The sequence below is a fragment of the Xiphophorus maculatus genome, chromosome 8 (assembly GCF_002775205.1).
Source record: "Xiphophorus maculatus strain JP 163 A chromosome 8, X_maculatus-5.0-male, whole genome shotgun sequence".
Classification (NCBI taxonomy): Eukaryota; Metazoa; Chordata; class Actinopteri; order Cyprinodontiformes; family Poeciliidae; genus Xiphophorus; species Xiphophorus maculatus.
The window spans coordinates 18144954-18172537 of NC_036450.1; the positions used below are offsets into that span (position 1 = coordinate 18144954).

The 27584-nt window shown below is 39.8% G+C and overlaps 1 protein-coding gene across 1 annotated transcript; it reads left to right on the top strand.

The window, feature by feature from the left end:
• Positions 1-844: 844 nt before the first annotated feature.
• On the top strand, positions 845-25246 carry amacr (alpha-methylacyl-CoA racemase). The gene is made up of 6 exons (XM_023338618.1): positions 845-1181; positions 3153-3409; positions 3538-3681; positions 6077-6237; positions 22509-22695; positions 23818-25246. Exons 2-6 carry the CDS (start codon positions 3163-3165, stop codon positions 24225-24227), a joined length of 1149 nt encoding a protein of 382 aa, XP_023194386.1. The 5' UTR covers positions 845-1181; positions 3153-3162; the 3' UTR covers positions 24228-25246.
• The last annotated feature ends 2338 nt before the right edge of the window (positions 25247-27584 follow it).

Genomic DNA, 27584 nt, shown 5'->3' on the forward strand with positions numbered 1-27584 from the left:
TTTGAAAGGAAACATTAACCCACAAATTATGTTGGGGGCATCAAACATTAGAAGAACTTGCTCTAGACAGATGAGACCAAATCTGAACTTTCTAGGCAACATGTAAAATATATGGAGCAAAACTAAGACTACACTGAACAAACACTCACCACTGTGAAAAGTACCTTCCTCAACAACACCATGCTGTGGGTAAGAGTTATTTTCAACAGAACGAGAAAGATGGTCAGAATGAATGAGAAGATGGATTGAAATGCAAAGCAAACCTGTCAGAAGGCATCTCCGAAGAAGCAAAAGGGTTGGATGGAGGTTCCCTTTCCAGCAGGAGGAAGACCAAACACCTACATGGCAAAGACAATCTATGACTTGAGAACTGCTGTGTACAGATGCTCTACATCCAATCTGACTGAGCTTGAGGTAGTTTCTGAGGAACATGGGTAACAATTCTAGGCTCTAGATGTGCAAAGCTTTAACCCAAAAGATTTCCAAAACATCACAGCTTTCACATGTTGTGAAAAAAGTCTGTCAGCAGCAAGTGTACTTGCAGAAAAATAAGCTTCTACTAGAGAACTAAATACAAAGCTACACTTTTCATGTTTTAATTGTGTAAAAGAACAAAGCAAGTTTCTTCATAATAAAGTCTAATTTTGAGCTTATTTATCAAAATTATTAAATTGTGAATAGATTAAACAATAAAATAAGCCAGTCCAACTTAATGGACAAAAAAAAAACAACAAAAAACGTCATTTCCCAGATGGCCATCGCAAAGCAACGCGATGACGCCAGACGCCACCAGGAAGTTTATTCATGAATCTCGTTACCTTTACACCGCAGCGAAACCTGAAAGTTGCCCGACCAGGAGGAGTTATCGTTCCCCGCATAAGACCGGGTGAACTCCTGCGTCCTCCCTCGTCTTCTAGCCCGTCATATGTTTGAGCTTCTTTGAGTTTCTGCTTAAACCACGCATGTCTATCAGGAATTATTATTGCATGCCAGCTGAACTATAGGCTACACTGTCTGTTTTGTATCCCTCGTAGTTTACTTGAATTTAAGGTCAACCCATTAGCCAGTGACCCCGCTGTTGTGCATGTTCCGCTGTTCAAACAGCTAAATTCAGTCTAAAGATAAAGGAGCCGGTCAATTTGAGCCGAGTCTCCGGCTGTCGGTGTCCTGAGCTGACTGAGGTGAGCTGATAAACTTTTATTCAAACACGTTGTTTGCATTTTTGTTCACATGCATGAATAGATTCTGCAAATACATATCTTGTTTTGGCTCTTTAGGCATTGTAACATAGACGCCACTGTTTCACTTACGTTATAATTTACTAACCCTATTGCACGTATGCGGGTTATTTTGCCTTTGAGAAGTCATAACTCCTTTTCATACCCACCTGTTGTTCCAACATTGTCCTTTCGCCTCAGTTTATTTGTCTTAGTAGCTACAAGTGCATTAAAGGGGTAAATCACAACACCCATTTACTTGAGATGCATATTATTTACTAAAGGTTATTTGTTAGACCCTGTTTCCATAGATCCGCCTCGAAACAGGAAAATAAGCATTATAGTGAAGTAGATTTTTATTTGTAGTCATAAACAAAAATTAGAGTACTTTAACAAAGCTGATTTCTTTCAGTAACTTAATTAATTAAGTAAAAACATTAGATTAATTGTTAAAAAAAAGTTTGAATATAATGAAAACATGATGCTTAAGATGATAATATCCAAGATTCATTAAAGAGAGATTTTCAAAATAGAAATATGGGCTTCATGAAAAGTAGTTGTCAAAGCAGTATGAAAAATTGAGTAGTGGATGGTACCTGCATTGTACTGAAAAGAGTTAAAGTATTCACAAATTGGTATAATCACCATATCAGTTGTTGTTTTGTGCTTATTTTGCTGCAAGGTTTCTAGTTTTCATGGACAGGAGTAGACATTACACAAATTAACTTTTTCTTAGTGCAAAGTCTGAGGTTCAGCACCTGCTTGGTGGAGGTTAGTTCGATTGTATAACCCTGCTGTATAGTACTGTATGTTTGAAATATGTTAAGATAGGGCGAGGGCTGGCTATTAATAACAAATTGGTGATTCAATATGCCAGCATAAGAACAATCAGTTTGATGGCATTTGATTTACTGATACTCAAAATGGGACAGTCCAAATAATTAGAGAATTAATGATTTGAAAAACATTGTAATGTCTTTTTGGGCCTTTTGTAAGCAGCTGTAAATTTCATCATTTTATAAATGAAAGATATCAGAATGTTTTTCTTCTTTGCCAATGTCTGGAGAAAGACCCAAATTGTCACTTGTAGATGGAAGGAAGTGGGTTAGGATGTTCACAAATAACCATGAACAGGAAGCTTCTGGAACGTTAGTTTTTCTTTTGTCAGAGAGAAAAACTTTTTTTGTGGACTGACAGGTTGCAGACAAAAGATGAAAAATTGACACCTATAAACTCAATTGAAATAAATTAAAAGTGTCTCAGTGCATGCTCGACCCTGGGCTGTACATACTAAATTGTGTTGTAAGAGGCTGAAACTGTGGAACAGTTGCATCAATTGGATAAATTAACCAAAGTAAATATATTTATGTTTTTTTTGACAATGTGCAAAAACAATTCTATTAAAGAAAACAATTTTTTTGCGACTCAGTGCCATACTGCCTTAGTCAGTGTGATACAGAGCTGGATTGGAGCTGCTGTCAAAATTTGGCTGATAGATGAAATGCAGAGAAAAATGCAATAATTTGCAACTACGGTAACAAAAAAAAACTTTGTTACGCAGTGTCAGATAATGTGTCATGCTGCAATGGCAAAAGGCTCCGAATTTGAATTTAATGAGATCAACATGTAATTTCAGGAGAAAGGCAAAATCGTTGCCTTTGAATACTTTGAATACTTACCATTGAATACTTACCAGAACATTCTGCATAATTAGGCTATTTTGCAGTGAGCCAGTTAGTTTCTTTGTCTAAGTATCTGTTGAATCTTTTTTGAAAAACAGCCTGAATTAAATTATTTGGAAAAAGGAGAACATAATGATGGGCTTAGTGAGAATATTGATTGTGTCTTGCTTGTGACATTTTTTAACATAACATAACATAACTAATGCATTATCTTACATAAATTGAGATCTATATGTGTAAATAAACTTGGCAGTCATAAACCCATGGCACTGTTGGGAGTGAAAGTCATCGAGTTGGCAGGTCTGGCCCCTGCACCGTTCTGTGGCATGATCCTGGCAGACTTTGGAGCCAAGGTGATCCGTGTGGACCGCACCAAGGTTTTCTCAACTCTGGACACTCAAGCTCGCGGGAAACGGTCCGTTGCCCTCAACCTGAAAATGCCAGAGGGTGTGGCTTTGCTCAGGCGGCTCTGCGTTCAGTCGGATGTCGTCCTCGAGCCCTATCGCAAAGGTCAGAACTGAATCTGTAAAAAGATGGGGGGAACGTTTTTAAGTGACTGCTAATTTGTCTTAAAACCATTGAGCTTAAACTAACACAGTAAGGAAGCAATGAATAATCGTTATTCTTCTTATTTGAAGGTGTTATGGAAAAACTGGGCCTTGGTCCAAGTGAATTACTTTCAGAAAATCCTCGTCTGATCTACGCTCGGTTGACGGGATATGGCCAGAGTGGGTGTTACGCTTCTGCAGCTGGACATGACATCAACTACCTCGCCATGTCAGGTAAAGACTGGTTGGGATACCTGTAAATAATATGGTCATATTGGTTTGTTGCAAAAGCCTTAATTCCAAATTTCTTTTTGTTTTGATTCTAAGAGCCAGAATATAAATTAAAAAATGCAGAATTTCTGATGATCGTCAGAGTTTTTCTTTGAACCTTGGATGCTCTTCCACTCACTTCCAATGTAGTCATCCTCAGAGTAATGTCACAAAAATTAAATTGAGTCATTTTTTTATTTTTGACTTCCTTATAAATGAATCAGAGATCCAGTTCTGTTCCCCACTATTTGAAATGGAAAATATAATCGAACAAGCCTTTCAACTGCTGCATATATTTTGATCTCCATGAATAAGAAAATGACTAGAAGAAAATAGCTGTTTATAAAAGTATCTGTGCCTACAGTCAGACCAATGATTGAAAAGTATAAACAACTGGAGCTATTGTGACTGATTTAGTCTAAAGTTGAGAGGATAATAAGAGAAGTTCAACAAATGTTTTTGGGGTATGTCAGGAAAAAGCTATTTCCACCATCCTGTCCTATCATCAAAAACTTAAGGACTTGGAGCTTACTGAACTCTGTTTGGACTTTGCTTTGGAACTGAGCTTTTTGATCAGGTGGCAAACAGTCGTGCTTTTAGCAACAATCGCTCCTGGTGATTTTTGGTGTTAAACAGAAGGTGAAAGTGTGGAAAAGCACCTCATGTCTAATGTTATATTAAAGGATGTAAGATGCTGGGGGTCTGTTTCTCCTTCCAAAGCCCATGAAACCCTGTAAAAATCTGTCTGATATACAAATGTAATAAAATAACCCTGAAAATTAAATTAAAAAGGGCGACTATGAGGCTTAAGACATATGGCCAAACTGACACAGAAATGGTTAATCAAATTCAAAATCAACATTCCTCCTTAGCCATGTCAGTCCTCAGACATAAATCCTGTTGAAAACCTGCAGGGTGAGCTGAGGAGAGTTTGGACTCATTGCATGTGAGCTACAAAGGGTGTCCAATGAAGAATTACCAAAGATCCCTCTGCCCATGTACTTTAAGCTTATAACATTTTGTGGGTGAACGCTGTGTACTATAAGTATTATAGTACTATAAGCAAGAAAGTTTGTGCTAAACAGTAACATCAGTGGAATGGTTTTTTCTACTCTGAATAAATGTTGTCAAATTAGAAGCTGGATTCTTTTTCTGAAATTTGTGAAATCATGCTGCTTAAAAAGAAAAGCAAATCTGCTTGTTTTAGGTTATTTTAAACACCATTACCAGAGAACTCAGCAAATATGGAGGGCATTAAACTTTAGTGTTAGATGTTTTTTATTGTTCTTTCTGGAAGTGCTGTGCATTCAAACTATTGAGACCCAGCAGCATTGTTCAGAAACTTTAAAATAACCTTCGAGTGAGCACAGAGGAAGGATACGTAAAGAAAAGATAAACAATTACAGCAAAACCTTGGGAAATTATGTCCTTACATGCTAACTTGCCTACCATCATTCAAAATTAGATGGAAACTGGAAAAAAAAAAATCTGGTTCAGAGTTATTTTAAGTAGTAGTACTCTTCATATAAGAGATTAGGCTGTTTGCTTTACCAAACTATTAGTAGAGTTTGAAATGATTAAAAATGTCTCGTATAATAAATGAGTTGCATGTGTTTAAAGTTAGAACACTTCTAATTAAGATGCTTTCAATAAGCACAAAATCACAAGTTGCTCTTCCTCATTCTGCAACTCAAGTACATAATTAGGATCTTTTTGGATGTTTCTGTGCTGCAGCGCTAAAAGCTCTGTTTTTTCCCGTTTCAAATGATGAACGCTGCAGTTGTTCATCAGCCCCGTCTCTATTTTGTAGCACACAAATTGAGTTCAGCTATGACTAAAAGGTCATTTTAGGGTACAAACCGAAGTGGAGTGCTGTTTTGGAACCCCTATTATTGGTTCATTATCTTTAGTAACATAAAAATTAATTCATATCTTAAAATACAACAAGCGAGTTTGAAAAAAGCACAAATAAATGACTGCTCAAATGATATTTTAAGAATAAATTAGGATTAGATTATTGGGATTGAAGACATTGTAGAAATCCTGTTTGGTATTTTGTGTATGGCCTTTCTAATGTGGCATCCAAAGCAAATATTACAAAGAAACTTTGAAAAATCCTCGTTCAACTGCACAGTTATGCTTTTATTATTCTTCAAGGCCCTTTGTTATACCAGTGCGATAGCAGTGCAGCAAAAGGAGCACCAAGTCTCACACAAAGTCAAGGTTCTTTTGCAACAATTTGTGCAGTGAATTCCTCCAGTTCAGTGAAAAGCTTCTAAACAATATCTGGTTTTGGAACTAAATTGGTCCTTAGTGTGCTGTAAGTTTTATCTAAAGAGTTTGTTTAATGTCCATACAGGCCTTTTGTCCCAACTGGGTCGGAGTGGAGAGAAGCCCTATGCACCTTTGAATCTGGTAGCAGATTTTGCCGGTGGTGGTCTTACTTGTGCTCTGGGGATCGTCTTAGCCCTGCTGGAGCGGACAAGGTCAGGGAAAGGACAGATCATTGATGCTAGCATGGTAAGGAACCCTGTGATTTTTAGAACAAGTTTCCATTTATTCATATGTCTCCTGACTGCAATCACTGCTTTATGGCAAAGCAAACTTCGCAAAGCTTAGAACCACAATACAGGTAAGGGGCTGGTTACCAGTATCATTGTATGAAAATGTTTTAAAAAGTACTTGACAGCAAAATTGTATGCATTTGTGTAGATGGATGAGATACAGTTCAGGAAATTCAACCAGAAAAGTGATCAGACACAATAAAGGATCATACATTCTTCAGATGCCTTTTGGACAGGATGCAGAACTAATTGTCTCTTCTGTCTCTGTGATGTGATCTGTTGACATGAACAAGCAAAAATGTTTTCTGCACTGCTGCATGGTGGGGCTCTTCTGTGTTGTAAAGTCCCAATTAGCATCGGTGGGTTAAGTTGGACAGCTCATGGTGGAGTTACTTGGAAAAGCCCATCAGAGTCTCAGAAGGCAGAACATCTTTAAATGAAGCCCAATGGGAAGGAGGTTATGATGCACATTCAATGCAGCTGATATATTAATGGCTTTAGAAAGAGCTGATTTGAAGCAAATATATTGAGCTTCTATGCAAAGTAGATTTAATTTATGTAACTATAACCACATATTTCTGTTTAATTACAGCATCTGATTCCTTCTATTCCACACTTCTTCCAAATTGGGTTGAATTTTATTAAAGCTAAGAGACAAATATATTCCAGGCTTGGTTTACGGCTCTTGTTAGTGTTTCATTGATGCGATGAAATATTTTAATTAGTCAGTTTGACTTCTGCCTGAAAATTGATCACAACGGGACCTTAACTCTTGTTTTCTGAATGCAGACTTCTCTGTGGTGTATATGTCTGCCTGTCAGAAGCACCGATCTTTTACAAAATTTTAGGGAATTGTTTTTGTCAGTGTTTCTGTGTGAAACATTGAAAGATGAAAAATATCTGTAGATGGATCCTCATTGAGGGAGAACCAGCAGGGTATTGAAACTGCTGAACAGCTGCAAAGGAAGATAAGGCAAATAAACAGAGCAAAAATAAAACACCTTTCTGAAATCTTGTAGGAGAGGAGTCCTTGTAGAAACCCAGCAGTCCACACATAAATGAGACCTCAGAGAGTTGTCCTTGCAAGAGAGATGTTCTGTGCAAAGCTGGAAAACAAAGCTTTTGCCTTCTATAAGACAAAGCGCTTTGTGTTTTTGCGTCTACAAATTGTAGCTTCGCCTTTACCTTTGGGGGGGAGCTGGGATTTGCTAAAGTTCACACTAGTACAACAAATTGATGTGAATCTTTCAAGTTCTGCATTCCAATTTGTTCTACAAAGTGGAAACAAGACAAACCTGCTGTTTATTATTGTATTCGGGTCATTGTTATTGACTGATAATCACTTTCAGTTAGCTAAACACAGCTTCTTAAATAATTTAAGACAGCAACCCAATGAAATGCTTGCCTGAATTCAGACTGGTGAGGGATTGATATTAATGTTTGACATTATATATATTAATATAATCTAATTTATTCTTCTTTAAATTATAAAGAAAAAACATTTTCCTACTGTAGCTATGCCGAGTCTATTTGGTCCCTTTCAGAATTGGCATTAATTTAACTCTTACAGAGTTATTTCAACTATAGTTCTCTTTCAACATTCGTTTCGGTATCTCACTATGGGACACGACCCCAGCGCCTGTCCCCCAGAAGCTCTATTACATTACGCCAGTCTTGACTGGCCGGTAGAAGTGACGTCAGCTCCAGGAGGAGGAGCTTCCTCCTAGTATAAATGCCTGACGACACGCAAGCGATCTTCAGTCTAACACCTCTTCTCGCTCCCAGAAGCAACTCTCAGACGGCTAGCACGGTAACTATTGGGCTAGCTTAACTGTTCGCAGAGCGAGCTAACAACTCGGTCGCCGAACGCTTCTCGGTAGCTGTGCTTGGTTGTTCTGAGTTTTTCTACCGCTGGTCTGTCACCAAACAGCAGCAGCTGCAGCTAGTCTCCAAACTAGCTGCGACCTTTGGCTTTGATTTTAATCGAAGCTGATAGTCACGTAGCTTGGACCCGTACCCGCAATGGACAGGACCAAACTACCGACTAAAACCTGCACGTGTGGCAACCTCATTGCTGGGGCAGATACCCATTCTGTCTGCGCTTCGTGTCTGGGGCCGCAACATGCCCAGGACGGGTTAGCGTCACCAGCGGGGTGTGAACATTGTGCACGGCTCTCTATTAAAACTCGTCGACGCAGGCTAGCACGCCAAGCTAGTTTGTCGGAGGCGGACCCTGTGCTGGGGGTATCCAATCCCCCTCCACCGGTTCTTGCCTCGACCGATGAGGGAGAGCTCCCTTTAGCTCAAGCCAGTTGGGGTGACCAGCTTGATGCTGTCGCACCACTTCTTGATCTGGAGGAAGATGGAGCCGACCTCCCGGTTTTCAGTGATTTTGCGGGTGCAGAATCTGACTCCGAGGTGGAATCCGTCAGTCTCGGGTCTGACGACTACGAGCAGGACGGCGAGACGTTCTCTATCCCTTTGGCTGCAAAGCCCACGGAAACTGGTGAAACCCGCTACAGCGGCCCTCCAAACCCGACTGCATCGGACCTCCACGACGTCTGCAGAAGAGCAGCTGCAAAGCTGGGCATTGAATGGCCGGAAACCCCGGCCGAGACCACCACATCTCGGTATGAGGGGAAACGGCTTCCAAAAGCCAAATCTTCCACCAGACAGCTGCTGCCGGTTTTCCCGGAGTGCCTCGAGGAAGCAACCCGGTCCTGGAGTAATCCGCTCACCGCCAAAAACCCCGTTCTGGGAGGGTCGGCGCTGGACTGGACCGGCGTGGAGGACAGCGGTTTTTTCCGCCTGCCTCCTGTTGAACCTCAGCTAGCATTTCACCTGCACCCCTCACAGAAATCGACCATGACAGCGGCAGGACCAACCCTCCCGTTCAAGGCCGATTCGTTTCAGTCAGCTTTAAACGAAAAAAGCTACAAGGCAGTGGCAGCATCGGTTAAAGCCCTGAACGCCTCCTCTCTCCTCCTCGCTTATCAAGCAGAACTGCAGGAGCAGATGGCGGGTGCAGCAACCGCAGATCTGTGGGACGAGTTATGCGTGGTGACAGACCTCTGCCTCCGTCTCCACAGAAACGCTGTCCAGGCCTCAGGGCGAGCAATGGCTCTGATGGTCACTCAGGAAAGAGCCAGATGGTTGAATCTGTCCAGCCTCTCTCAAAGAGAGAAAAATCAACTCCTCGACACGCCGGTGGACCCGAAGGGCTTATTCGGCCCCACCGTTGCAGCAATGCAAAAACGCTGCGAGGAGAAAAAGAAAGAAGGTGAAGCGCTGCAACTCTGTCTGCCCAGAAGAGCGCAGCCTCCTCTCTCTGCGGCACCTCGTCAAACGTTCGCTCAGGCGACAACCCGACCGGGCTACCGCATCCCTAAACGCCACCCTCAGCAGCAGTCGGCGGACCAAAGCCAGGGAAAGCAGATCGAGCTCAAGGGTGCCTGGGGAAGAAAGCCCTTCACGCCACCGGTGACTTCGGGAACCAAACCTCCGGCCACCGCTAGCGCGAAGAAAAAGAGGCGGGCTACCTAGGCAGCTCGCCCCAGGGTGGGAGAGCAGGCACTGCCAGACACCTGTTCCCCCGCCACCGGAAAACGTTCTGTCCCAGTTCGAGTTTGTGAAGCCACGTTCAGGGCAATTCAAACGGCCTGCAGAGCCAGCGTTGGAGCTCGCAGTTCAGAGCCGAACGAAGAGGAGAAAGCTTACACATGGCCAGAGCTCAGTGGAGCCAGAGCTGTGGCCAGAAAGCACACACCAGTGCACAAACACACACCAGTGTTTGAAAACACAAATATCTCCCTTCACCACAAACTCAATAAAATTGTTCCCAGGCGCGCATCCAGGTCAGGAACCGAGGGCGCAGCCAAAACAAAGAAATATAATGAAAATGACATTAGGACAGAACGTGGCCGTGCGGCTGCACATGGGGCCAACAGGGGGAGCTCTTGCCCCACCTTTGGCGTACTCGGCAGCTTTGTCTCTGAAAGAGACAGCAGACCGACAGCAGCTACAGCTTGCTCAACCGGCACGGAACAATGCTTTCACAGAAGCACTTCCCAGCCCATTAGCGAGAAAACTCCAGCTGTAGCGAGCGTGCGGGGCATCAAATTGGGTGATAAAGACTGTATCCAGAGGATACAGGCTCCAGTTTGGAACAGCTCCTCCCCGTTTCAAAGGTATAGTACAGTCATATGCCCGGGGAGAACACGCACGCATTTTGCAGGGGGAAATAATATCTCTGCAGAACAAAAACGCCATTCGGCTGGTTCCGCAGGAGCACAGCAGGGACGGCTTTTACTCCAGATATTTTCTCGTACCGAAAAAAGGCGGGGGTCTGCGGCCGATATTAGATCTGCGAGCTCTGAACGCATATCTGAGACGGTATACATTCAGGATGCTGACACACGCAGCTCTGATACGGTTTGTGTGTCGAGGAGATTGGTTTATCTCCGTAGACTTGAAAGACGCATATTTTCACATCCCTATATACCCCCCTCACAGAAAATACCTCAGATTTGCCTTTCAGGGGAAGATGTACGAATATCTCGTACTTCCCTTTGGCCTCTCACTGAGCCCACGCGTGTTTGTGAAATGCACCGAGGCTGCAGTCGCACCTCTGAGGGAAAAGGGAATACGTCTGGCTACGTATATAGACGACTGGCTGATTGCAGCTCAGTCTCCGGTGGAACTTATGGCACACGCCACGATGCTGATATCACATCTGGCGGCTCTGGGTTTCACAATAAACTGGGAGAAGAGTATCCTAACCCCAGTACAAACAATAACCTTCATCGGGATGTCCCTGAATTCAGAGGAGTTCAGAGCACGCCTCTCAGCAGAACGACTGAAAGCCTTCCAGGCTTGTCTGGCAGTTTTTCGCAGAGGCGCACTCGTGAAATTCAGACTGTGTCACAGGCTGCTTGGTCTGATGGCGTCAGCACTGTCGGTCATCACGTTCGGCCGTCTGCACATGCGACCGTTTCAACGGTGGGTAGCATCGCTCAATTTGAGCCTAATACGCCATGCCCACCGGAAGGTGATCGTTTCTGGGACATGCGCACGCGCTCTGAGTCCGTGGAAACACACCGCTTTCCTGAACACCGGCGTTGCCATGGGAACCATCCTAACACGGAAAGTTGTTACTACGGATGCCTCGTTAATTGGTTGGGGAGCCACACACGAGGGCATGATGGTAAACGGTGTCTGGAGCTCACAAACACGGACAGCTCACATAAACTGTCTGGAGCTCCAAGCTGTTCTACTAGCTCTGAGACATTTTCTGCCCTCTATCAGAGGGCACCATGTTTTGGTCAGAACAGACAATACAACGGTGGTTGCATACATCAACAGGCAGGGAGGCCTGCGCTCACATCATTTACACATGCTAGCACACAGACTGATAGTCTGGACCAGCTCACGCCTTCTGTCACTGAGAGCCACTCATGTGCCAGGGGTGATGAACAGGGGTGCAGATCTGCTGTCGAGAGGCAATCCCCGCTACAAGGAGTGGAGACTCCACAGCGGGGTTGTAACCCAAATATGGCAGCGGTATGGTCAGGCGGAGGTAGACCTCTTTGCATCAGAGGAAAACACTCAATGTCCGAGTTTTTTCTCCCTGACCGAGGAAGGTGCTCCGTTGGGCCTGGATGCTCTAGCACACGAGTGGCCCCCGGTTCTCCTGTACGCTTTTCCACCACTGGAACTGATTATTCCTACCCTCGCCAGGGTGCGAGAGAGGAAACATTCACTCATCCTGGTAGCTCCCCGTTGGCCAGGGAAGCACTGGGTAGCAGAAATTTTCCAGTCACTGCAGGGCGAGCCGTGGCAGCTCCCTCTCCGCAGGGATCTCCTAACACAGGCACGTGGAGAACTATTTCATCCTCATCCGGAACGCCTAGCTCTATGGGCCTGGCTTGTGAAAGGGTGAATCTGGCAGCCAGTGGGCTTCCCCAGAACGTCATTGACACGATTCAGAGCGCAAGAGCGGTCTCGACTCGTAGCGCATATGAGGGAAAATGGCGTGCATTTGAGGGTTGGTGCGCTAAAACCATGTTTAGCGCAATACAGAGCCCTGTGTCAGTTATTCTGACATTTCTACAAGAACTGCTGGATAAAGGTTTGGCTTTTTCAACTGTCAAAGTATACTTGGCAGCTATTTCAGCTTGTCATGTAGGCTTTGGAGACAAGACAGTGGGGCAACATCCTCTGGTGTGCCAGTTCATGAAGGGTGCACGACGGCTCCGGCCGGTGTCTAAAAGCCTCACTCCTTCATGGGATTTACCGATGGTACTTGATGCCTTGTCACATGTACCTTTCGAACCTTTGGAGCAGGCTGAGCTTAAAGTGCTCTCATTTAAGACAGCCTTGTTAGTCGCATTGGTTTCTACCAAACGTGTGAGCGACATTCAAGCTTTTTCAGTAAACCCCTCCTGCATGCGGTTTACTGAGCAGAATCATAAGGTATTACTGAAAACCAATCCAGCTTATATACCAAAGGTTTTTAACCCGGCCTTGCCATGCCGCCCTTTGGAGTTGATGGCTTTTTGCCCTCCACCGTTCTCCTCTCAGGAGCATGAAAGACTGCATACGCTCTGCCCCGTGCGAGCGCTTCAGATCTATGTGAAGAAAACGGCTGGTTTTCGCAAATCTGAGCAGCTGTTTGTGTCATGAGCTTCACCACATAAAGGGAAACCTCTAACGAAGCAACGCCTTTCCCATTGGGTAGTCGGAGCTATTGCTATGGCCTATCAGAGTAAAGGCCTTGCACCCCCTGCAGGTCTACGAGCTCATTCCACTCGTGGCATGGCCTCATCCTGGGCACTGTTTCAGGGTATACCTTTGGAGGACATATGTGATGCTGCCAGCTGGGCAACTCCTCACACCTTCACCAGGTTCTATAGATTGGATGTCACGGCACCAACTCTGGCTCACACAGTTTTGGGCGTGGGATCCACACTTGGATAACTGCAGGATGCATCTTTTGGTCTTCGAGTAAGCTTATCTGGCAATACGGGAGTAGCCACATCCCATAGTGAGATACCGAAACGAATGTTGAAAGAGAACTTTAGGTTAAGTAATTAACCCCGGTTCTCTGAAACATGAGTGAGGTATCTCACCAGATCACCCTCCTTGCCTGGAGCGAGGAAGAGGTGTGCTTAAAAGACTGAAGATCGCTTGCGTGTCGTCAGGCATTTATACTAGGAGGAAGCTCCTCCTCCTGGAGCTGACGTCACTTCTACCGGCCAGTCAAGACTGGCGTAATGTAATAGAGCTTCTGGGGGACAGGCGCTGGGGTCGTGTCCCATAGTGAGATACCTCACTCATGTTTCAGAGAACCGGGGTTAATTACTTAACCTAAAGTTATAACTCTTTCAAGTGTTAAAATTACTCATTTTCTTGGTGAAATAACTCTGAAAAGAGTTAAATTAACACCAATTCTGATAAGGACCAAATAGACTCAGCATAGTGTTGATTTAACTCTGCAGAATTTGCTGTGATAGAACATTGATTTTTACCAGCTGCAGCTCTAAAACTGCACGTCGTTAATAAGAATGATGAATCCTGTTCTTTTAGTTGCTTTAACTTGACTGACTGTGTTTTTTACAGTTGAAGAAGCTAAAAACCTAAAGGTTTAAGAGCCTTCTTTCAGCAAGCTGATTAGCAGTGATAAGCAATAGGAAAAATCAGGGGCAGAAAACTGTTGTAACTGACACTTTCTCTAATATTTCTTTAGAAGGACTTTACATTTTGTTTTGTTTTTTTAAAACTACAGTATATCTTCTTGAAAACTAAGTATGCGTTTATAGCAACTCATGCCTTCAATCTTATTTGAAATGTGAAAGCAGCAATTGCTTATGGAAGGTGGATTAATTCTAATTCAATGTCATTTTAAACCATATATACAGTAGCTAATCAACCCCACCCTGAATAGAAACTTTTCAGATATGATGCACTTAGAAGTGCTTTCTAGTACCCTCAGTTTGCTTCATATTATAACATCGCTGCTTTTAAGTGTGCTTCAGCTCGAAGTGGGCCCAAGTGCAAAGCCGTCTCTAAAGCTATACCATTAAAGCGTGCAGTAAGAGGAGTCTAATGTTTTTCCTGTTAGACCTAAATGCAGCCAAGTGAAGAGGCTGGCAGCCAGCAAGGATGTAGCTTCCAGACATAAATGAGCAGAGCTGTTGTCTATTCATCCACTTCACATCTCTGTCAGGTAATTTTCAGACAAGGTACCATTTGTAAAGCCTTTTGGGGTGATGTGGTGCAGTTTCTGTGTAAAACAGACAAGAGCAGCGGAACAAACTGCAGTGATTCAGGTGACAGGATGAGATTTAGCTGAAAGGTTTGTCAGCTGATGGTCTGAATCAGTGTGGTTGTGTGGGAAGCTCTGTCAGAGAGGGGGCTGTGTTGCTGAGAATGTAGTTACAGAAGATCTTATTAATTTATTTTCTTGAAATGAGCAGTGAAAATTGAAGTGCATGGAGAACACGCAGGAGAGGTTTTTTATTTTCATTCATTATTGTCTCATTTTCAGGATTTTTTTTTTGTGTGCTTTGAGTATTGAATTGAACCTAAAATGGGCTAAGTGGGTCAGTGCTGAGTGTGGGAAGTGTTTACTCAAGAGATCAGAAAGTTGTTTTGAATGTATAAAGCTTTTGCAGCCTTTATCTTTAACAAATTTCCACATTTTTCTGCACCTTCATTTATTTTTGACTTTTTGCCATTTAGGTTAATATTCCTAACTTTTGTTCCCAAGGGTATATTGTATTAAATATATTTTTTACATCACATTCCAAGAGATATCAACAGTGTGTATGGGGTCGTGTGTGTGTGTGTGTGTGTGTTAGGAACTTATTCACTGTTATGTTCCTGTTAACACCTGGCTGTAACGATAAGGCCTTTGCATATTTACCAACCGTTCCAGTGTAAATGATGCTTCTTATAAAAAAGAGAAAGCCATAGAATAATTTATTCTTTTTTTTTTTTTTACGTTACACTGTTCAACATGTAAGCACAATTACCTGGTTCTTGTGCCCCTATTACACCATCTATCAGCAAAATAGAAATTTTAATATGTCAGACAGGCTGGAAGTGTCCCAAATCACTATTGGGTCATGTTGTTATTATTGTCAGAAAAACATAGGAGGAGACACCATCTGCTAAAGCTGATATTTGGCTTCTGCCAACATTAAATGAAAAAGTTGTTTTACTATTGAATGGATGTGCAATGCTACTTCAACTTCTAAAACACTTGGAGACTGAAGAACATTGAATTTTTTTGTAGAAACTGAGATTAAAACTTAATTCTGTTTGTGAAAACACAAACTGAATTTTTGTGTGTATTTTTATTTTTTTTTATATATATATATGTTTTTTTTTTTACAATAATCTCTACTTGCTCTAGAGCTGCTCACTTTGCTTGTTTGTACAGCTCCTTTATGTCACTGATTCAAATGCGGCCTTAACATTTTTCTACTCTGCAGTCACAGATTTCTATTTATGCAATGTCTTGCCTCTGGTATTTTCAGTCGAATTTGTTTTTTACCTCAAGAGGTTCTGAATGCTGGTCCTCAGGGCCCATTTTCTGCATGTTTTAGATTTTTCACAGCTGCCACACACCGGACTTAAATGAATTTGCGATTAATAGGCAGCCATGAATATTCTGGAGAAGGCAATGCAATAATTTTAATTAGGTAAGCAGGATGAAGAGCCCTGAGGAACAGGATTAAGGAGCACCTTCTGAAAACGGCCGTCGGAAAGTCCTTCACGTTAACACTAATTTGAGTTTCTAGAAGATCAACTACGCTCCTCTCCAACAAATCATTTCTGGGTTTGAGTTGTTTTCAGTGGGGCATAGACACACACACAAAAAAAGAAAAATTAGTTTTTACATGAACAAAAACTTTGCTCCATCTGCAGAAAAAAGAAAAAGGCAAAATCCATATTGGACTCTCCAGAGAGGCCTCAAACTTAAGTTTTTTTTCCTCAGCCTTTGGAGTCCCTTAACTCAAAGATAATCATAAATCACTAAGCAGACCTCAAAAGAACTGTGCATTCAAATCAGTCCCAGAATCTGACAGTACCAGAGGCTGTTTGAAGCAAGGAGATGCAGAAATCCCAGACACTCTTAGGACACTTTCCAAAGCCTGATTTTTTTATGTAAATCTAAAATGCCTAAAGTTTCCCTCTTGGTACTTCTTTTTTGTTCTTTGAGGGGTGCAGGAGATAAAAAAGTAAAGGTGACCTTGCCAGCTCAATTGTTGACTTAAAGATTAAATTTAACCAGGCTCCCCTGGGGTTTTAGCAGAAGCAGAGATTTTGAGCGAGGGTGTCAAAACTGATAATTTGTTTGAGCAAAGTTAAATATTTTGGACATTTACTAGAGCTCTAATTTAAACTTCACCTACAGGCTGTCAGTGAGGAGAGAAGCGATGGGATTATGGATGCAGACATATGCTCCTAGGATTTTACAGATTCAGGCACTGACCACTTTATTAGGTACAGCAGGAACAAGAAGTTTTAGAGCACATCATACATATTTGTTAGGTTAATGAGTGGATGTTGGATTTAAAATGAACACATACACTCTTTCATTGTGTATGAAACAGTGTATACTCTTCACATGTTCTGAAGTGCAGTTATTAGATTTTGAATGAATTTCCTGTTTGTCGTCTGGCAACAGCATTTTAGAAGCCTCTAATAGAATATTTTTGGCTCTGGTGATTTATTAATTATCATCATTGTTTTTTTGGGGGGGGGGTTCAGAAATTTGATTCTGATTAATTGCAGAGCTGACTTTAATGAGGTTTCACTAATTTGAAAAATTGCTTAATTTGCTGAGTTTAAAACTGTGACTAGAAAGTCACTAATTTGGATGCTTGGTAAAAGTATTCATATGATTGGAACTTCTCCAAATTTTGTCACTTTTAAAGAAGTGGAAGGAAAATTATGGATTGTAAAATAAGGTTTGGTGTGTAATTGTAGCCACGAGTCGATGCCTTGTGGACCTTTTAGTCTTTTTTTAAGGCCATCTAATAGTTGTTGCAAATTTTATGTAATATTTGTACAGTTTCAAGGCAAATTCTTTCCTTTCTTCCTTCCTTTCTTTCCTTTCTTGTCTGCTTGTCTAATATTAAATATTTTTACTCAAACTTCTGCTAACTCTCGGTAAAAATTACAAAACAACTGTGTGGTCATTGTAAGGCTTATCAGAATGACTCTCCTTTGATAAGTAAGGGCAGATCGCTGTGTCAGGTTTTTCAGAAGAAAACAAAATGCAGCTTCAGACACAATAAATAACATTTCAGTCTTCTGGACTAAAACTGCTTACTAGAACCAAGTTATACATGAACATCACACATCAAAACATATAACAGAAAGTACCACAGAGTACATCGAGGGTCTGCCAAGTGGTCCTTACTACTTTGTCTTCTCTACATCATGTGTTATTCATTGGACCTGGTCGCTGGAACCTTTCCCAGTAGTCTCTGTGTGACAGCCTCCACAAGTCATCCTCCATCGCAGTCAATAACAAGATACAGAAAAGTATAAAGCAGCATATGTAAGTGGAACAGTCTTTAAGAAATAATAAAGTCTTAAAAAAAACGTACTCATGGTAAATCTCTCCTAAGGTCAATTCAGAGTGTGTATTTACTTAAACACTCCTCCATTAAATTGAAATTAATACATTAGTTTTCCTTGATTCAGTAAAAGTTATTACTAATACTAATTAAAGTATGCTGAATTTCAGTTTAAAACGTATAAACAGGCAAAAGAGGAATTTCATTTAGTTGACAAAGTTCAGTGTAAAATGTTTTAGCTTAAAAAATTTAACTAAATGGTAATTTTGTTAACTAATCTTCAGCCTATTGATTTAATTCAAACCCTTAGTGTGTTTATGCTGCATAAATTTGTCATATTTTGTAGAAAGTATTGAACCAGTATAAAATCGGTTATTCATCCTAATAAAAAAAAAAAGTCTTATACATTGCTGCGTTGTTTTGCTACTTTGCCAAAGGAAAGTTTAAATTGGGAAACGGTCATGAAACATTGCACGGTGTTGTAGGACTCCATCATGAACACTTGAATCTTATTTCCTCACTTCAGTATAGACAGTTCGTCATTGTTAGGGTGCAGAACCAGCTGGCGTGGCCACTTTTGTTAGCGGAACAACCGCGTTATTATACTGACTCTCAGAGCCTCTCCATGAGCCTCCCATAATCACAGGCTGCAAAAGCGCACACCATCTGCTTCAGAGCTGTCAACTGTGACACATCAGGGCGGTACATTTTTCTGCTCCATTTTTCATCTTCCAAACATCTAACAGCAGCAGTATGCTTTCATTCTTCTTGCTTTTCCATTCGGCCTCCCAGTTCAAACCGCTTGTGTCTTTTGAGGCTTCTGTGCACTGGAACTTATATTACAATTAAATTAAGTGGTTGTGAGGATGTAAACTTTTATAACTGGCAGTCTGTGTGACATATCTAGCCACATGAGCCCTGTGCACACCTGGAATGAACCGCCTCCACAATTTGAAAGTTCTCCGCTAATTACTGATTCTGCCCTCTGGGTCACTTTGACATACTTCTTACATTTTATTTTTTTTTAATCAAAGCAAGCTCATTTTTTCTTCCACAGACAGCCTCTTTCTCGGAAAAGTCTTTCAGAGTGATCACTGTCACTGAAATGTAATATTCAATTTAACTTTTCACACCTTTTTTTAGTCTTTTAGTGCAGTATCTCATGTCCTGCTAATAATTAGTTTCAGGTTTACCTTTTGAGTCTGTTTTTGTGACATTTTTCTTTTTCTTTCCACACATATAATTCCTACTGTGCAATTATTTTACATCTTGTGTATCTTTCTGTGAGCTATACTTCTGTGATCATTGTGTTTTATCATTTTTTCTCTTCTTTCAATGTCAGAACTGCACTCTATATATTTCTGCATATTCTCACAGAACATTGCTATCTTTCATATGTTATACATATAGTAGTTTACTTTGGGGGTTCCTTTGATTTTAGTTATTTTCATCCATTCCAATTATTTTTAGCAGGCAACCATTTTGTACACTTTTGCAGTTTTTTAACAACACTCAAGAATAAACATTCCTATTAGTTGGAATTTGTTTTCATTGTCTGACTTTTATTTTATTTATTGTAGATTAAACTTGGTAGTAAAAAGTTCAGAAGATAGTATAGTTTTAGAAAATAAATTTGCAATTTTTAAGGGCTTTTAGTTTGAACATTTTTGAAAACTATAGAAGATGAAATGTTGCTGAAATGCATTTGCAGGCATTTCCAAGTGCCTTTACTTAACTAAATGATGAAATCCACCCACAACATCTGTTTCCTACTAACAGAAAATGTTGCAGATCATGTAAATCTGTTATCATCAAATATTATTAAAAAAAAATTCCATTAAAACATGTACCATATATTTTAATTTTATTACCAGCATTTATGGATGATTTCACATAGTGAATCAAAAAAAGGTTTCTGTGTACGTCATAATTATGTTTTAATATGGTTGTCAGGACACTAAAATTTCCATATTGATACCATATTGATACCAATACTAAAAAGATACTCACTACCATGTGGTTCTTAACAGGAAAAAAAATAAAATAAAAAGCATGTGGGTGTTTTTCTGTGTAAATGATTTATAGGGAAAGTACTTCTGAACAAAAGTTTTGTTTGTCTTGTTGGCTAAAGAGGATAGCACATGTTTTTTCTTTCCATTTTAGCAGAGTTTAAAATTTGTTTTTGTTGTTTACCAATAATAAAGAAGTTCAGTTTTTTATGTTATATTTTTTTTCTCTGACAGTTTACTTATTCGATATAATGATTTCATTTCATCACCTGTTAAATTGTGCAAAGGTTAATTGTCTGCTTTAGCGGTCTGTCCTTCAGTCGTCTGTGTGCAACAGTACCAACCCCATACAGCTACAGAAAAATATCACTATTTGGAACCGAATTACCTTTCTCAAGAAACCTCTGCAAGGGAATCAACCTCAGTTGTCAATTGGCTGACCTACACAGTGAATGACTGAACTTAGTGGGGCATTTAGCTGCTAAAAAGCCCAAACGTCAATAGTTCCCCCAGGTCACAGTCAAGATGGTTGTTTATCAAATGGACATAATTAGGACTCCAGAATGCTGCTAGTTTGTTCCCCACAATCACTTTGAAATGTTGCACTAATGTTGATTGTTTAGCTTGCAACTTATTTCTGCTGTAGTAATTTTGGGAAAAATAGTCTATTGTTGTAGATTTTCATGAGAAAACCTTGACAGAACCTCAATCAGGAACTCTAGTCGTCCTTTGTTCTGACATTTCAGAGTGGACCAACAAGGAATGTTGAATTAAAATGAAATCAGTGCAGCAGGTCATGAAAGCTGTAAAAAGAAGAGGGGCACTCAGACATTCATAATTTTACTATTAGTTATAAATTATGCTTTCATGTCCTGTCCTGGACATATTAATAAAATTACTTTTAGAGGGTGAGCAGCTGTAGTGTGTTCGATGCCAGGAAGAAGCAAGCAGAATTCAAAAGTTTAGAGTCTTTTTTTACACATTCACACACACACTGCTTGGAGTCTCTCATCTTTTTCTTATTCACAGATGCATTTTTCATGATGAAGACCAGTAAGCGAAGAATCCACATTCCAAGTTTTATCCTTGTTTTTGTACAGAGTAAATATTTCAAGCATGAGTCTGGATTTTTCTTTTTCTTTCTTTGTTTCTTTTCTGGTACAGAATAATTGTAAGTGCATTGAAAATCTGACCAGCGTCAGAGTGGCCTTCTGTTCTTCTACTAGTTTTTCTTTTCATAAAGCAGCAAAACGGTCAGAAAAAACACAATAATTTCTCAAGTTTGAAGTTTTGGGTTTTTTTTATTATGTTTCAGTCGTCATACAATATTTTTTTTTTTTTTCCATTTTAGTTTCAACAAAACAAAATGTGGTTTGGGTCACATTATATTTGAACCTCTAAAAAAGCCTTTTGAACAGCAGAGAGATGGGTTCTTGTGTTCCTCTAATTCTTTTCTGTTCAAGCTGCAACTTTTGCAATAAAGTGCACTTTTTATTAATTCAGACAGGGGTAATTGATTACCATCAGCAATAATAGTTGTGATAGATATCTTGTATTCAGCTGCTGCTGTTTTCACTTAACAACATTTTGAAATCTAACGGATGACATTCAAAGCTGGCAGATTTATCAGAGTTGTCAGGCATTACTGTTTGATCAAGGTGTTATTTATTCTGCAATGTCAGGATAAGCTTTGACTCAGCAGCCTATTGTTTATTCAGCAAACAACAGATTTTCCATCTGAAGAATTAAACGAGTTGTCATCACTTGTTTATTTTTATACGCATTGAAAAATTGTTTTGCCTTTCAAATTAGTTAAAGTGTCTGTTCAATAAGAGCTATATCAACATATGTACATTTTAAAAAAGTTAAATCAAAGTTAAGAACCAAGGGATTTTTTTCTTACAAGTAGAATGATTTGATCTTGGAGATGAGTAAAGCTTTTAGTGCCATAACTTATAAAGACTTTTAGCTGTGATTGAAGCAACAGAGGGTTTTTTTTCTCAATCCTGTTTTTAAGAGCCCTGCTAAATATGCCAATTCCAGACTTATTTTACAGTTTCTGACTGAAAGAACACCTCTCCTTGTTTCTCTCCATAAAATCCTATTACGGTAACCTTCAGCTGTCTTCTTTAAGTAGAATGTTTAAAATGTCAGCCTTTAGATGTACAAAGCTGGACATATCCCCCAAATGTTTTAAAACGTATAGTTTGTATTGCTGTTCATAACTGTGTACTTCTTTGTGTTTTCCTGTCACATAAGCTCTTAAAATACACAAAGTTTGTCTGTTTACTGAAGCCATCCCTGCATGGTAGTGAAAGCATCATGCTGTGGGGAGGCTTTTCTTTAGCAGGTCTTGGGAAGTTGCTTAGAGTTAGTGGGAAAGACAGATGGTGATAAACACCATAATTAGTTTGTGTTGGACCTTAACATTAAGTAAAATACATTGATATCTGTGGTTGTAATGTGGCTTGGTGCTTCTAAATACTTTTTACTAGTGACTTTATGTGAATAGTCCTAAATTATTTTATTATTACTTGCTGCAGACTTTCATGCATCAGTAATTTTTGCAAAAATACATCCTGTAAATTGAAACGTTTATAGTTTCATGCTGTCTTTGTTGTCCTCAGGTGGAAGGAGCAGCGTTTACAGGTTCGTTTTTATGGAAGTCTCGTAGACTTGGTATCTGGAGTCGCCCCAGGGGAGAAAATCTTTTGGACAGCGGAGCTCCCTTCTACGACACGTACAAGACTCTGGATGGAAAATACCTGGCTGTGGGCGCCATAGAAACAGAGTTTTACGACCAGCTGCTTAAGGGTTTGTACTAAAATCACTATTAAGTTTATTCTATAGTCAGGACAACATTTTTTGGCAGTGACACGTGTGCTATTCTGTTGATTTATAATTTCTAGATGATATTTTATCTTGTTTCTGTAGATACTATTTGAAAAACATTCATAATTATATGGGAAAAAAACGTGTTATGTTTTTACATTTTTAGACCTTTTTGGGACACCATAGATTTTCAGTAGGATTAAGAACTTTGGAGTTTCTTGGATCACAGATTTAACATTTCTGTAATTCAGAAATAGATCACATTTCAAAGTCGCTTTTGATTGTTAAGCATCTGAGAACTGTGCAATAAAGTAAAAACAGTATCAGTTGCGCATCTCGTCTAATACCTTTGGTTAACCAGTAAGCAAGCAGAAGCAAAGTCTTTCAAACAGTAATGAGATATTTAAGTTATAATCCACCAAAAAAGTGCATCTTGCAGCACAGAAAATGATGCAAAAGTTTGTCTTAGACTTATTCACACTTAATTTTGTTGAAGATTTGTTTTAACCCCAGATATTTAGTTTGGTGTGTTTCTGACCTTTTGATGTGAGAGTGAGCATCATGGTAAGATGAAAAGAGCCGTCCTATTCAAAAAGAAGATTCTAGCATTTTGAGAGTTGTTATTTAAAGACATCTCAAAAGGAATATAAAACCAGCCATTCCTCTGTCCAGAAAATAGTCTACAAGAAAATAGTCAAACTGTAAATTCAGACTGTAAAAGACTTACACTTTTTTTTTTTTAGAGAAAACTCAAAAAACCCATGTCTAGTGAATTGCCATTATTTTGAAACTTGATTCAAAATACAAGTAACATTTTCTGGAAGCTCAAGAGCTTCTTCATACCTTTCAATTACTGGAAAATAAAAAGCACTTTCCAAGTATTTGTAAGAATCTTGGCACAAATGTTGTTTTCCTACTGTGTTCTAATTGTTTTATTTTTTTCTGTGTCCAAATAATTCAGTTTTGCACTAATTAAAAAGTAAACATTTAAAGGTCCTTCTTTCAGATATTCACACTGATCTCACTCAATTTTGCTACTGTAGTCATATTTATTTTTCTGTGGAGTTGCATCAGTTGTTTTTTTTTTGTTTGTTTTTCTCTCAGGCTTAGAATTAGACGCTGGAGAGTTGCCTCCTCAGATGAGTTTCAGCGATTGGCCGGAGCTCAAGCAGCTCTTCACAGAGCGCTTCGCCTCAAAGACCCAGGCGGACTGGTTGATGATTTTTGACGGAACCGATGCCTGCGTCACACCTGTGTTGTCTTTTGACCAGGTGAGCTCTCACCCTCACAACCGAGAAAGAGGCTCTTTCATGAAGGACTCCAGCGGGGAGGAGTTCCCCCGGCCAGCTCCGATTCTGTCTCGGACTCCCGCTGAGCCCTGTCTCGCTTCCGGCCCAGCAGTAGGAGAACACACGGTCGAGGTCCTGCTGGACTACGGCTACACTTCAGCAGAGATAGATGAGATGTTAGCAGCTGGCGTTGTGCAGTGTAATACTGGCAAAGCAAAGCTGTAGAAGAAGATATCAATAAACCTTTGATGATCAAGCTGAAAAATAAAAAGGGGAAATTTTATTTTAGTAATTTCAGTGAAGCTGAAAAATTAATTATTGTGTGTAAGAGCCACAAAACATTAACAAAAGGCAGGGAAAAATCGTTTTGTGTTTGAGGCTGAATCTAGGCTGAACTTTCTGAGTAACCTGACATAAACACTCTTTCTTGTGAAGTGAGTGTGTCTTGACTTAATGGTGTTAAGGGCCATGCACTTCTCCCACAGGTTATCTTTTTAGTTTTTTAGTTCTACAATTGAAAATAAATATGCTATTCTACAGCAATAGCTCACTTTTTATTGCCTCTCTTGCCTTCTGAGTGAGTCGGTCTAAAAGACAGCCACCATTGAAATCACGCCTTCCTGATGGGTGATACATTACCCAGCTCAGGGTCAAAACATGCCAAAAGAGATTTGTGGGCCCGGCCTGAAAGACCATAAAGCGGCAACAACAGAAATAACTAGAAACTTTTTTTTTCTTTTTTCTTTGGTGTTCTCTCTGAGTTTCTAGGTTTGTCATCCTAATGTGTGATGTCCACCTACTCTGTCTGCATTGTGCAGTAGGTCTCGGTATCAGATCTGTTGCAGATTTATTGTCCTCTAAAAACTAATTTAGATACAGCAGATACTGAACTTATCCACTGAAGTAGGACCATCGTTACAGTGGACTGACTGTGCTATAATGAGTAGAATGTATCTGTTTTTTTCTGGAGTTGAATTGATTGATTGGATTGACTTTATCAAATTTTTTGATCAGTAATTATTTTCATTTAGAGATGTGTATTAATTTTATTGTCTGCATCGCTTATTTTTGCTAAAGTCACCAATTTGTTTATACTAATTGATTGTTTTTAACTCCTTGGTGATTCTCATAGACTTGCTGTCAATGTTAAACAAAGATCTCCTTTGTGTTAATTAGTTTACACCAGAAGTTTATACTTATACAATGGAAAACATCACAAGTAAAACAAAAATCTGTCATTCAAATTGTAGCATTTTGTGGAGTTATTTTAGTGATTAATAACAAAATATCTACGAATTTCCTGATACAGTCCCAAGTATACTTGGGATATATCACAGGTCCTGATAACTGTAGCTGCATTGTGAAAGTCATTAGTTGGAGTAAGAGTGACTCCAGCTAAGTAACTCAATTGGTAAATGACTACATTTACCAATAAAAACATATTTGATCACAATAAAAACATTCACCACCATTCTTTGACCGATGTCCCTGCTCAGCCTCAAATTTCGCACAGTTTTCCTCTTCGATCAAAAACAAGCTGTACTTTTACCCAATAGCTTTATGAATCTTTACTTGGATCTTATAATACAAAGCAAAGAAGCAATCAATCCAGGAGATGCTGAACAGGTGATAATATTTCATGGTATAGTGTTACAAATAAGTAACATTGCAAGCAAGGATTCAAACTTCACTAAGGATAGATTTTAATAGTTTTATGGGCTGTAGTGGGCAAGCTGTGCAGATATGTCAATGTCAATGTCAAATTTATTTATATAGCACCTTACAGCAGACAAGACTGCACCAAAGTGCTGCACAAAAACAACAACACAAAAACAACAACACAATGACAAAACAGAACACACATCATTTAAATGCCAAAGAGTAAAAATGAGTTTTAAGAAGCGATTTAAAATGGTCCAGGCTGTGGGCAGATCTAATCTGGAAAGGTAAGTTATTCCATAAAACAGGAGCAGCAACAGAAAAAGCTCGATCTCCTTTCCTCTTAAGTCGAGTTCGAGGAACTGTAAGTAATAACTGATTATTTGATCGTAGCGTTCTGGACACAGACTGGAAATTTAAAAGGTCCCGAAGATAAGGGGGGGCTAACCCATTTAAAACTTTAAAAGTTAACAAAAGAATCTTAAAATCTATTCGATAAAAAACAGGCAGCCAGTGTAAAGATGCCAGAGTTGGCCTTATGTGGTCATGCTTCCTGGTTCCTGTGAGAAGCCGTGCTGCTGCGTTATGGATCATTTGAAGTCGCTGAATCTGTGATTTTTCCATCCCTCTATATAAAGAGTTGCAGTAATCCAGTCGAGTTGTTATGAAGGCATGGATAAGTCTTTCAAAGTCCTTAAAACCGAAATAAGATTTAACTTTTGCTAAAAGCCGAAGGTGGTAAAAACTCGATTTAACGACAGAACTAACTTGTTTATGTAGCTTTAGAGAGCTGTCAAAAGTGAAACCAAGATTCCTAGCAGAGGTCTGATAAGAGCGAGCTAAAGAACCAAGAATCTGATCTGGATTTGTAGTCTGAAGTTTCTGACCAAATAATAGAACTTGAGTTTTGCTTTCATTGAGGTGAAGAAAGTTTTTTTCCATCCATAATTTAACTTCAGCTAAACAGTTTAGCAACAGCTGAAGAGAATCAGTTGTACCATTTTGCAATATAAGGGGCAAATAAATCTGGATATCATCTGCAAAACAATGAAAGGAAATATTAAATTTTTGGAAAATTTTACCAAGAGGCAGTAAATACAAGATAAACAAAATGGGCCCTAAAATTGACCCTTGGGGAACACCATACTTTAATGGTCTGGCCCCAGAACAGGATTGGTCAAGATGAACAGAAAAGGTTCTGTTTTCTAAATAAGACTTGAACCATTGGAATACTGAGCCTCGCAGGCCAACACAGTGTTTTAATCTATGTAAGAGAATTTGATGATCTACAGTATCAAATGCAGAGCTCAAATCTAGAAGTAATAAAACTGCAATGTTGCCTGAATCAACTGTTAAGAGGAGATCATTATACACTCGGAGCAAGGCAGATTCAGTGCTATGAGCAACTTTAAACCCAGACTGGAACTTCTCAGTTATATTATTGTCTTTTAAAAACATTTCAAGCTGAATAAAAACTAATTTCTCAAGAATTTTAGATAAGAAAGGCAATTTAGAAATGGGCCTGAAGTTTGCTAGGTCACTGGGGTCTAGATTGGATTTTTTAAGAAGAGGTTTGACCACAGCATGTTTGAGAGTAGATGGTACACAACCTGACTGCAATGAGGTATTTATCACCTTAAGAATGTAGCTGCCAAAAATCAGAAAAATGTCTTTTATCAGACGAGTAGGAAGACAGTCCAGTGGATAATTTGAAGGCCGCAGATGGTTTATAACCAACTTCAGTTCATCCATGGAAACTGGCTGAAAGTGCTCTAGAGTTGCTGGGCATTGTGGCATTCCAAGGGAATCTAAGTCTACCAGCTTATTCAAGCCTCTAAGAGCTTCAATCTTTCCTATAAAGAACATAGAGAAAGCCTCACAACGTTCAACAGAGTCTAAAGGACTTGATATAATCGAGGGATT